The sequence below is a fragment of the Megalops cyprinoides genome, chromosome 6 (genome assembly GCF_013368585.1).
Source record: "Megalops cyprinoides isolate fMegCyp1 chromosome 6, fMegCyp1.pri, whole genome shotgun sequence".
In the NCBI taxonomy this organism is placed as follows: domain Eukaryota; kingdom Metazoa; phylum Chordata; class Actinopteri; order Elopiformes; family Megalopidae; genus Megalops; species Megalops cyprinoides.
In genome coordinates, this window is record NC_050588.1 from 1,103,534 (window position 1) to 1,116,875 (window position 13,342).

General features: G+C 42.3%; 1 protein-coding gene across 1 annotated transcript in view; it reads left to right on the plus strand.

Moving 5' to 3' along the window:
- LOC118778640 (nck-associated protein 5-like) overlaps positions 1 to 13,342 on the plus strand; it is a 75,159-nt gene that overhangs the window by 45,771 nt on the left and 16,046 nt on the right. The window contains 4 exon segments of the mRNA XM_036530227.1: positions 1,609 to 1,740; positions 6,924 to 6,992; positions 7,613 to 7,651; positions 8,224 to 8,343. Coding sequence (XP_036386120.1) covers positions 1,615 to 1,740; positions 6,924 to 6,992; positions 7,613 to 7,651; positions 8,224 to 8,343 — 354 coding nt within the window. The 5' untranslated portion in view covers positions 1,609 to 1,614.

A 13,342-nucleotide genomic window follows, 5' to 3' on the forward strand; every position in this document is an offset into this window, starting at 1 on the left:
CCTCAACCCTACCTATCATGTCATCTCTGCCCAATTAGATCAGCTCTGCCTATTAGGTGAATCTCACCCGTTCTTTATGGGCAGAAATGGGTTCGCTCTGCCTGTTCCAGTTCTGTAGGTGGCAGGAAGTACTGATGATAAGAGCTGCCAACTTCTGAAACAGCTAAAGATGCTGTTGTTCATTGTCTGGTTCCTTTGCTTTCTCCTTAACTAGCTAATTTTGATTAATATGGTAGTATTGTTTGTACACTTGACATTTAAAAAATCTAAATATAGCCAAAAGGCTGGGTTAATTTTATTGAATATAAAAATGAGATCTGAGGTTAATAAAGTAAAATCATTTTTTGCTTTTTTGTCATTGTAATGAAATTATTTCATGTGAAGTGCACTAAGACAGAGGTACTGCCTTAAGTTGGAACACAGTAAGCGCAGCCAGCTGCTCGTGGGTGATCCTTTTTCAAACTGGGCTGCTTGTTAATCATGTGCAATATTCAGAAACAGGTTCAGGTAGAGAATACCCCTCCTCTATGCATAGCTCTCCAGCCGCCACTATCACACCAAAATGGTTTCTCTGGCATTGTAGCCACAATGGAGAAGTTTCACTCCAGAAATACTCCAGAAATGCATGCAATGTAATATAATAGTTTCCAAGAAAAAGTATCAGTGAAGACCCTGTTCACATAATGGGCACTGTCATTCTACAGCGTAATAGTGTCATTAATATTGACAGGAGATTGCAGTATTGCTTGAGAACATTGACTCCATGCATTGAGTCCATGCAGAAAAACTGAACTCAGAATACTTTTTCCTACGCATTAAATTCATGCAGTACAGTCACGCTTAGATATATCTGCCCTGATATTATAGCATAAAGAGTACCTAATAAAGAATCATGAAACCAAACAAGCCAACCGTAAGAGCTACATCAACATCTACCACACTAGCATATGCTTAATGGGGGCAACAATGTGTTATAGTGATAAGGAGCAGGGCTTGTAACTAGAAGGTTGCTGGTTCAATTCCCTGCTGGGGCAATGCTGTTGTACCCTTGGGCAAGGTACTTAACCCACAATTGCTTCTGTAAATATCCAGCTATGCAAATGGATAAAATTGTAACCAATGAAAGTCAATCTGGGTAGGTGCTTCTGATAAATGACAATAATGTAATGTAATGTAACATGGTACATGGAGTATGATACACTTCAGCCACTCATCTCAGACTTGCCTTTCCTCCTCACTGCTCCCCCTGGTGGTGGAGTTACATGTAGCCATCAGTGCTGCAGAGTCTCTCCTGATATATCACCTTAAAGGCAACTCAGAATCCACATCTTCAGACTACACCACACTGCTAGAACAAATCTTACATCCAGCTGCTGATACCTCAGCCTCTCTTAGATTGTGCTGCAAGACTGCTCAGGAATACCATCACAATGTTAGTGTCACTGTTACACGTGAATACTATGTTTCTCTGCATGCAGACTGTTTGCTGATAACTTTTTTGTTTGTAAATGTTTTCACAGGGAAGGCTGCTGAGGAATCTGCTAAATGAAGTATTTCTGAAATGAAGATGTGCTGATCATGGATTAAAACTTACCTCTCCCTCTGCAGGTGGGGATGTCTGAACAAACAGAGCTAAGGGAGTGCGATGAGGCCTTTGAGTCAGAAGAGGGCGACATTGAGCCATACCTGGAAGATGGAGAGAGCAGCAGGGAGCTTTTGGAGAGGCTGAGGGAGCTTGAGGTGAGCCAGCAAAAGCACTGATCTATGTCCCCTTTAATACTGTACCCAGATCAGTGGAAGATACTTTGTTCACTGTCCTTTCTAGATGCAGATCAGTAGGTAGTAGTCTTATCTCTGTTCTTAATACTGTACTCAGATCAGTTGGCGGTACTGGCTCTTATACGTGCAGATCACTGTGCAGTGGTTCTATTTTGTATAATATTGTACTCAGATCAGTTTACAGCACTCTGATTTCTATCTCTTATAGATGAGGGATAAAGATTGGTGAGCAGTACTCTGATGTGTCTTACAGTTCTTTAAAATGTATTATTATTGAACCCTTTAGTGTTATTTGCCACTGTAAAAATATGAATTAGAAGTACAACTGTACATTTACTTGGACTTACACAACTAAATGTTGTTTATGCACGCCAAATACCATAAAGACATTGTAAATAATTACAGGAAAAGGCTAAAATAAGGGAAAAGGTCATGCAAAATACCATGATGTGATCAGGTTTCACATTTTCCCCTGATTTTGAACTTTCTCATTAAAAGCATTGTGCCGTCTAAATAGAATCATAAATGAGCTGCTGTTCTACTCTTTTCAACAAGGTGTCTCCCTCTCCTCAAATAATGGTAAATAGGAAGCTCCGTTATTATTGCAGAGGATGACGGAAATTGCTTTACAATGAAGTGCAGTAGTGAATGAAGGAGTAAGCAGTGTTCCAGAGAGATCACAGAGATCACATGTCTTCAGGCTGGGATTCAGAGTGCTATGTTACCCCACTGGTAGATCAGGACATGAACTCCATAAGAGCATAGGTGGCTCTGTGATGTGGCAGAAGCTTTCTTCTACGGTCCTCAGGCACATCAGTGTCTGTCAGAGCCCCCTTCCTAGTGACCGCCATCGATGAAGCTAGCTAGTTACCGTCAAAGCTCTCTCATTTGAAACAGTGAGATTTCAGGTTGATGAGCACGCTGAAAAAATGGCGTGCGGAAATGGCAGAATGACTCACAAGCTTTGATAGCGTCCCAGAATCGTCGCTTAAGCAATCTGTGAGCAGCAGCACTCTGTGGCACACGCTCAGCAGAGCATCCCTGAGCAGCAGTAGCGTCACGCAGCCAATGTGGGTTAGCGCAGGTTACAGCTGACTAACAGATGCCAGCGTGACACAACATATCACTCGGGGAGCAGGACACAAGCCAGTGTCCAGCCATTGGCACCTACCTGAAAGATAATTAACTTTACATCATTTGAATCAGAGTCAGAAGATAATTGCTTGGCGAATCTTCCTCTCTGTGTTTGGGGAAAAGGGCTCTGTGCGCAATAATATAAAGCATTAACCCTTACCGTTCTTCCTTTTGCCCATCCGCGGGCATGAAGTTAAATTGTTGCACCTTGTTAATTTATTCGCTGCAAATAAGGCTGCTGGTGAGAGTTTACTCATCTTTACCAGCTCCGCGCAGTGACAGAGCCACCATCTGCCCTCATGGCGCAGTCAGCTGTTCCTAATCTGAGCGTAAATTTTATCCGCTCTGACCGCCACCACCACGCTAAGTGCTTGTGTCGGCTGTTCGCGCAAACCCCCACAGCACCTGAAGTTTTCCCAGAACATCTTATAAACCCCTTCCCCCACCCATCCTGCACCCATCAAGGAGCACAGGCCAGCCTAAAGATGAGTTCTTTCGCTGTGCTCAGTGGCTGTATTCAGTCTGCTTTGTGTTCATGTATATGTAATTAGGGCCAGACTTGGTCTGTTTTTTTTTTTTTTTGTCCCTTCTTCTCCAAAGGTCTAGAAACAAACTGGGGAGATTCCCAGAATGTCCTTTGCCTGCCAATGTCAAAGTCTCCCAGTGCTGACCCCATTGTTACAGCCACCCCATCTCTCTGTAGCACGTCGCGTTTGTGCTGCAGGTGCTAACTATGGGGTACCAAGTGTAACAGACCTTTTTTTCGTTGACAGAATGCCTTCTGTGCTACGAAACGTATAAATTCATTAAGAAACCATGTAACACCGTAACATGTTTTGTCCACGAAAAACACAAACGCGTTAGCAGTGTATCTATGAAATATTGAAGAGAGCACATACTTTCATGCACAGAAAACAAAACGGTTGATACCTGTCATGCACTGAATTGACCGTTGTGCTTTTCATTTTGTGGACAAAAGGCGGAATGCACTTCGCACTATGTGGATGAAAGAAACTCATTTTGTAGACAAAAGTAATTCTGTCCACGTAATAGATGTCCTAGGCCAGCATTTATGCTGTTGTGGCATGAAATGCAGAATGCACTATACTATCATGATTCCGTGCCATCGAATGTTCATTTTGTCCATTTAACTGTTTTGCTATATTACTGAAAGTATGATGTGCACGAAAGGGATTTAGCACAATATATTGCGTGACTCCGCAGTTACAGAAGGCATTCCGTCCACAAACACAAAGGCTGCTTGAAATTTCATAGACATCAATGTTTTGCTTTCATAAACAGAATGCCTTCTGTGCTACGAAACGCAGAAATTCATTACAAAACCATGTAACACTGTAACGCATTTTGTCCACAAAAAAAACACAAACACGTTAGCATTGTGTCCACGAAATATTGATGTCTACAGCTGTTTTCGCATATGAACTGACCTGATTCTCCGGACATTGTCCTGAGTTGCCCTTTCTCACATGTAGCACACAACAGGAGATTGTCCATGTCAGACGCGTTCTCACCTATTGGAAATACTCCAGTTTGGTTTAGGCGAGGGGTGGCGCCTGGGTCGAGCCAGAACCGTGTAGAGAGAGAGAGAGTCGCGTCAACTCCGTTCGCTCCAGTGGACCATTTTTTTACAGCAATGGCGGATTATGGAGCCTCTCAATAGTTCCCAGAAGTTAGCAGCAAATACTAGCAGCGCAGTAGAGTTGCAGCAGAATAGAGCACTTGTGATGCACTTTTAAAGGGTAAGACGTTTAAAGAATCAGATTGTATATTATCAGCACATCTGAATCAAATTAACATGTGCATTAAAGTATGTTAGTGGAATATCCCCCACTAAATTAGTAGATTTAGGGAACGTTAGATAACAGATTAGGCTATACAAAGTTAGCAACACATAATATTAACCACAAGCAGCCTATTAATATGATTACTTCACATATTTTTTTGTTGTTGTAATCTTTAGCGATAGTAAGATTGCCCCTGCTGACTTGAGGCAACCATTTTTTCCTCCTCTCCGTGTCAGTGGGGAAACCGTACATTCATACTCCTTTCTCCGAGCGATTGGAGCATCCCCATGCAGCACAGCAAACCATGGTGGAGACTATATGCAAGGACAACACAGAGGAAAGGGCACAGACAAACTGCTTGACATGCTATTCATGTTTCTGAGATGTATTTAATGAATTCATGACAATCATTGATAGTCACCTGTCAGTCTCATTCTGTCCTATCTGAAAGTCATAAAGATTACATTACCCTCCCTTCCCGTCCCTCTAAATATATCAATAAACATTAGGATATGATTCCTCTTGACTACCATACAAGTTTAAGAACACAATAATAAAAAATAATTCAAAGCAATAAACAACAGTAACACACTCTTTAACCGAGGTAACGTAAGCCTAAAATATGTCAACAAAGGCAGGTAACGCTATCTGTTCACACTAATCCTCAAACAGTACAGAATTTTACTTAAAAAACATATTGATGTAACTCCATACACATGTTGGTGTGCTATATAAATATTGTAAATCAATGCATTTATTGACTACTAATTACCAAAAATCGCAGTTCTGTCTCTCTGTGTTTACGCTTTCAAATTGCTGGAACTTCCTGGAACTATTTGAAGTCTACGTGAATCACGTGACGATCAAGCATTTTGGACTTCTGTTGACGCGACTCTCTCTCTACATGGCTCTGGGTTGAGCGTGCAGGAGGCGGGACATGACGCAAAAAGTACGCTGCAGAAATCGCAGTGGCTGTATTCGAAACTGCCTAGTGCATACTGTGTACTGTGTACTACACAAGTACAGTCATCCGCCGCTTAACAATCATTTGGACAACATCCGTTCGCATATACGTCCCTAGTCCCATAAGGTTATAATAAAGTTTTAAAATCCCGATCGCAGAACAGGACGTAGCGGACGTAACCAGACGTAGTCAAAGCAACGCTTCCCGAACGCAACTCGTGTATCTCATGTCTCATGGAAATAAAGCGATTGCGCTGCTGGGCGAATGGTACGGTACATAGTATACCATATACTGTATATAGTATGGTGTTCGCACAACGTCCAAATCACATAATGTCCTATTTCACAGAACGTATCATGGACGTTAAGCGACGCCTGGCTGTATATACTGTATACTACATGCTGTTTTTCAGTGTAGTACCCAGTCTGCGACCATTTGTAGTATGTTACATTGTCGCGTGAAATCATTGCGAGTTTAGAAACGTCCAGATTTCCTCGTGATATTTTCCAGTTAGATGCCACTTGCATTTCCACAATTGAAAAGTACTGACGAGTTCACGAAAATATTCGTGAGTTGAAGTATTTTCAGTTTTTTTTCTTTTCAATGTCTTACCTTTTGGTGGTACGGACACATAATGTGGCACGGAGGAGGAGAAGGCGAACATAGCTATTGTACTTTTGGGTAGCCTATAAAAAAATATCACATATAGCCATCCAAATGGTGCTACCAATACACATAATTTATTATTAATTATACATTTATTATAACAGGAAGGTAAGTTTTTGTTGTTCGCTATGTAATGTTACGTCACCAGTTCACCTCACTATACCTATGACTATTACTTAACTACAGCTTAGCTAGCTACTAACCAGATAATAAACTACTAACCAATGTTATTAATCATCATAAGAGACAAGTTTTGGCAGTATAGCTATAGCTAACTATCTCTTTAACGATCGTTGGACTCAAAATAACATGTATTTGGATGTATCTGCAATATCAACGAAAGAGTGGAAAGCAATATACAGGCAAGCTGAAAAGAGTACGAAGCAGATGTTTGTATCCTTCCGGTTTTGCACCAGTCGCATGATAGAAACATCATCAACACGCCCACTCGCTAACTATAATAATATATAAAATATATAAAATAATATATAGTGCAGATTTGATCTAACATAGTGTAATTGGTACCCCCCCCCCCCCCGTCTCTCTCTCTCTCACTCTCTCTATCCCCTGCACAGGCTGAGAATTCTGCCCTGGCCCTGGCCAACGAGAGCCAAAGAGAGGCATACGAAAGGTGTCTGGATGAGGTGAGTCTTTCATCTGTGAACTTTTCACTGAAGATTGTGTGATGGAAGTTGGGCCTAGCTTGGATGGTTACTGTTGTTAGGATATTTTGCCCGTCTCTGTGGACCCAAATGCAGGATGATGAAGAACATGCTGACGACTTCTCTTAAGAGAATTGATGTTTATTTCAATGCGCAAGGGAGAGACAAACTCAGGACATTCGGGCTGTCTGTGCTGAGAGAATCTCTAAGGAATCAAGTTGTGTGGTGTGATGATATACAGTCCATGGTCATACATATCAAAGGGTTGAGTTAAGTGGCAGGCGGAGACAAATGGTCTCGTGCCATGGGAACCTTGGCAAAGCCCTTCAGCAAGGATGTGTGACATCCTTGCTGCAGACACTACAGAGGTGTTATACAGAGACATAGAAATTACAGAAGTAGTAGTAGTAGAACAGGAGACATAATACATTACATATAATATATATATATGGTACTTAAATAAAACTGGGAACCTATCACTGTGGAGCAATTTAGAAGTTGATTTCCCATTGTAGTAGTGTAAGAGAGGCAGAGCACAGCCTGTTGAGCTTTGAGAATAAATTCCCAGGACATGTCTGACCGTGTCTTTGTGCCATTTGTAGGTTGCCAATCATGTGGTACAGGCTCTCCTCAACCAAAAGGTAAGGCTCAGAGCTCTAAACACATGTTTACCATGTTGGCAACAAATACAAAGACGATATCCCAAATATGGGAAAGGAAAATAGCCCATTTGGAAAAAGAGACACTGCCCTCAGTGATTTATCCTGAGACTGACCACAACAGTATGAAAACCTATATGGAACAGAGCAGAACTCCCACGGAGCTTCAGCAGGGACTGTTTCCCCTAGGAGCAGCTACAATGTTGCACAAAGAAAGCGCTGCCTTCCTGAAAAAAAATCATTTTTAAAGGGGTCATGTGTACATGACATGGCATTATATAAGGAACTGCATGACAGTTTTATAATATTAATCTGTGCTTGAGATCGTAGTTTTAGATCTTAGATCAATCTCAGATTGTAGTGTGAACGTTTTTGGGCTGCTTCGCAACAACACTCCCCCTCTGTGTAATGTAGAGAAACTGGTAGATCAGCATAAAGTGCTCACCAGACTCGTGGAGTTATGAACAACAGCTCCCACCCCAAGGATGCACCACACACAGTTAGGTTCAGGCAGCAGTGAGGGAGATGCTTGTGTGTGTGTGTTTCTCTCTCAGGACCTGCGAGAGGAGTGCATTAAGCTGAAGATGCGGGTGTTCGACCTGGAGAGGCAGAACAGGACCCTGACAGAGCTCTTCCACCAGAAACTGCATTGTCAGCCCAGCCCGCCGCAGCAGGTAAAAGGATCCCCCGGACAGAGTTCAGTTCTTTTACCGGGTGCTATGTTGGCTCTGCTCTGAGCAGAGTTCTCTTCACTAACAGGGTGCCATGTTGACTAGTCAGATTCCAACGTCTGCCACATGATATAAATACAGTGAATGGGAAATTCCCACTAAAGGTAGCTTTTCTAATCATTTTCCTGAAATCTGAAATCTTCCTAATGCACTTAGTTTTCTGGTGACATTTCACATCTTTCACACACTCCAGTTCATTCCTACAGGGCTCCAGACTGTGACCATTTAGTTGCATTTTGCAACCATTTTTGGAGACAGTGCGACTAAATTTTAAAAACTAGGCGCACCAGTACGACGTGCAAATATGCCCCCTATTCAGGGCTCCAGACTGCGGCCATTTTTTGAAAGTATACGAGTTAAAATTTCACGTGGTCACATTCGCACATTCACAAGTGCATGATGATCATTAGGCTGTTTTGGTGCCCCTCCGGCACGGGTACTGCGTTAGCCATTGTGGTTGAAAGTAGTACTTTTTCTTCTTCGCTGGCTCAGTCAGTCACTCCCTACCTGCACTCTCCCTGCCTGCACTTTCATCATGAGTGCGATGATGAAACGCATGAAACAATCCATTTAGCTGTTACCGTGTTCCAAAGATGAAGCGGTCTATAGCTGATTATTTCAACCCTTTCAAACTTATTTTATGCTATGTAGCGCGCATGTTACGTTACATGGTTAGTTATGTTTTCATTAGCATTATTAAGCTTTCAATAGTTTTCCCCACCGCATTTGCTATGTTTTTTTAATGTTAAATCACTGTTTCCTCAAAGCTAGAAATGGCTAGAATTGTTCCAATCTCGTGTTTTAATCACACCGGTTTTAGCATATGCGCTAAACGGCTAATCACACCAGTGTGACTGTACACACAAAAGGGTTAAAAAACAAAATGAGGAGAGAGAGGACTAGGCTGGTGGAGAGGGAGAGCCAACGAGAGCACCCGACTCAGACACAACTGAAAATGAGAGTGCAGGCTGCAGGCAGGGAGAGACCGACTGAGCCAGTGAAGAAGAAAAAGTGCTACTTTCATCTACAATGGCTAACGCAGTACCCATGGTTGCAGCACGAGGGGAATGCTATGCTGTGTGTGTGTTGTAGGCAATGTGGCCTGTCCATTGCAGGCAACCCTAAACTTGTTACCGGGTCAACACAGTTTAAGCTTGAAACTTTGAAGTTGCACAACGACAGTAAGAAACACAAAACCTGGAGGGACCGACACATCACCCGAAACACTGAGCCCCTCCCCACTTCTTTTCAGCAGTTAGATGAGAGTAATCATTCAACGAAGGAGAATGAAATGGTCATCAAGTTCAACACTGCCTATAACATATGATTTGCTTTTATTTGATATCATTTTTGTTATATTTTCTTTTAAAATTATATAATAGAAGATGACCTCGTGGCAGAGAAACTTAATGTTCAGATTAAAATATTTTGCAAATATCAAGTCTTGAGTCACTGTCAGTCTTTACATCAATGCAAAACTAGGGTATGCAAATTAAAGAAACTATTCATCAGCATGCAAGGTCATTGATTAATACCATGCTGTACCAAAAAAAAAAGGGTGCGAACAAATCATGTGCTGGTGCGACGAACTGAGAAAGTTGGTAGCACCAGTGCTACCAATGGAAAAGTTAGTCTGGAGCCCTGTTCCTATCAGACAGCAGCTCTCATATTATGCTGTATAGTGTAGGGAATTGGTCAGCTGGCTAGCTAGCAAGGTTAACACAGGTCAATTCAGCATTTTGGTCACTCTCAAATACACTATATGGACAAAAGTATTTGGCCACACCTGTTATTTATTGAATTCAGGTGTTTCAATCAGACCCATTGCCACAGGTGTATAAAATCAAGCACCTAGCCATGCTGTCTACATTTGCAAACTTTTGTAATGTAAAATGGGTCATTCTGAAGAGCTCAGTGACTTCAAGCGTGGTACTGTGCTAGGATGCCACCTTTGCAATAAGACGGTTCGTGAAATTTCATCCCTGCTGGATATTCCACGGCCAACTGTAAGTGATATTATTAGAAAGTGGAAGCGTTTAGGAACAACAGCAACCCAGCCATGAAGCGGAAGACCACATAAAATCACAGAGTGGGGTCAACGACTGCTAAGGTGCATGGTGCGTAAAAGTCACCAACGCTCTGCTGATTCCATAGCTGAAGAGTTCCGAACGTCCACTGGCATTAATGTAAGAACAAAAACACTGCGGCAGGAGCTTCATGGAATGGGTTTCCATGGCCGAGCAGCTGCATGCAAGCCTCACATCACCAAGTCCAATGCCAAGCGTCGGATGGAGTGGTGAAAAGCACACAGACACTGGACTGTGTGGAGCAGTGGAAACGTGTTCTGTGGAGTGACAAATCACACTTCTCTGTTTGGCAGTCAGATGGGCGAGTCTGGGTTTGGCGGATGCCAGGAGAACGTTACCTGCCTGACTGCATTGTGCCACCTGTGAAGTTTGGTGGAGGAGGGATAATGGTATGGGGCTGTTTTTCAGGGTTTGGGCTAGGCCCCTTATCTCCAGTGAAGGGCAATCTTAATGCTTCAGCATACCAAGACATTTTGGACAATGCTATGCTTTGAATGGGCACAAATTCCCACAGAAACACTCCAAAATCTTGGGAAGCCTTCCAAGAAGAGTGGAAGCTGTTATAGCTGCAAAAGGGGGACCAACTCCATATTAAAGTATGTTTTTGAATACAATGTCATTACAGTCCCTGTTGGCGTAATGGTCCATATAGTGTAGGTTAGCTTATGAGGGCAGCTTTACTCTTAAATACACAATGTAGCTTTTCTGACTAACTAGTCAGTTAGCTAAACATTTTCTTACCTTCCTTCAACTGTCCTCCATCTTAAATTACACAATACCCAAAGGTGGATTTATTATGTACTTTAAAGAGCTTTATTCTGATTTATTTAATCAATTTGTCCATATCGAAGGTTAACTTCATACATTTTAATTTCAAAGTGCACCAAGCTCACATCTCCCGCAGGTGAACATTTGAGATGCTCTGGGTAGCTCTTGCAGCTGAACATGAGTCTGGTTATAAGGAGCGATTCAAATGTGCCCGTTGAACGCGTGATTATCAGGAGGCTGAAAGGGGCATCTCAAACCGAATCAATGATCAGAGTTTGTTGTGGGTAAACACCCCCCCTCCATTGTGTTTCTCCTGCGGTCAGATCATCACAGTCCTCAGGGTATGTCTGGATGCTGCACACAGAGTGCTCACAGTCATCACCCATCACAGCTCTGTGTGATTAACAGACACAGAAATGTTTCAAAGGGAAAAGGTGTTTTAGTGACGTTCATATGCCTACTGTCTATTTTAATAACATTAATACTCTCCTAGTGTTCAGCAGTGAAGCTACTCATCTGTCTCTCTGATTCACTTTCTACCATGTTGTGTTTAACTTGCATAATATATAGTGATGATAATAAGTAAAAATAATAGTAGTATTGTTGTTGCTATTAATAATACACTTTATTGTTTAATATAATGTTTATTGTATCACTGCTATCATTGTTATTGTTATTAATATTGTAAAGCCCTCCCTTTGAATTGCAGATAATGATGATTCATTGATTTGACAATCAAAAATGTATTTTGAGCACTAGATAATCAATCAGTTGCAGTGTCCCTGGGAAGATCAGTAAATGTTCCTCCTTCGCCTTTTTTTGCCGTCCACGAGTCCCTGGTTAGCACCAGCATTCACACATTATTTCATCCGTATGAGGTGAGATGCGGCTTGTGACGTCAGGCCCCAGATGGCGGTGTTTGCACACATTTGTACTCGCCTGTTCTGGAATGTACAATCTCTCTCTGACTTCTTGTACGGAGTCTTCATCATGGGCCCTGGTCGTTTTCTGTAGCCCCCTCAGTCCACTACCCTCTGGCTCATTACTGTAATGGCACAGGGGGCTTCCTTATGTAACGCCAGGCACACAATGGCTGAAGGACAAGGCGTGACTTGCTATAACCAGGACGCAGCCGTAGAGTTAAAAGAGTTAGGCAGCCGCAAAGTCTGCCTTTGAAATAAAAGCATTGTTCTGTGACTACATAGCTAAATTTTTTGCTTTTCAAAATAAAAATAAATATAATATAAAATAAATATTCCACAATTTCTGTTGCCATGAAACTTGAACACATTTGTACAACATCAGTGCTCATGTAATTGTGCAGAGTCGTAACAATGCAGACAATTACTCATGTAATTTTCACAGAGATCCACAGCCTCCAGCTGGAGCCATCAGCCGCACTGGTGAAAAGCTACGCTGTGACCCTCTTTGAAATTGCACTAGCGTCATTGTGTTTCCCACCTCCCGCCCGCTCTTTGGTCCTTCTGGCTTCCCCAAAAAACCGCACACCGTCACTCTCTCGATTTAATGCCTCGACTTAATGAGCCGGCACGCAAGGCGGACATATACGGCATTAAGAGGAGAATGTCAGAGGAGTAATACACTGTGGGCCAGATTAGCAATTTGCTAAATCCTGGAGTAAGGCAAGTGGGCACTAAAAACAAGCCCTAAATGATTTTATATCTCTGGAAGGTGACGCGAAAGAGCTGTGTTCTAAAGTATGAATTCCCTCTGCTTAGAAACTTAGTGAAAGAGCTTTAGACTTCAACTTCTTCCTACATTTGGTAGTTTCACGTATGCGGCAAATTGAATTTCATCGGTCACACTAAAGGAGGGCCACCCTGGATCTCTCTCTCTTACCATCTTTGACACCGTGTAAGTGACCTCGAGAGTGGAAAGAGCTCTTTACAATGAGTGACTGTAAAAAGGGTGCCACCTCCTCCCAGTCTCCCAGTCTTCTTTTATACACTCTTACTCTATTTCTCTCTCTGTCCCATTCCTTCTTTCTTTCTTCACTGTCTCCCTCTCCCTTCTCTCTCCCCCTACCTCCATCTCTCTCTCCCTCAGTTTGTGTAGGCCAGAATGTT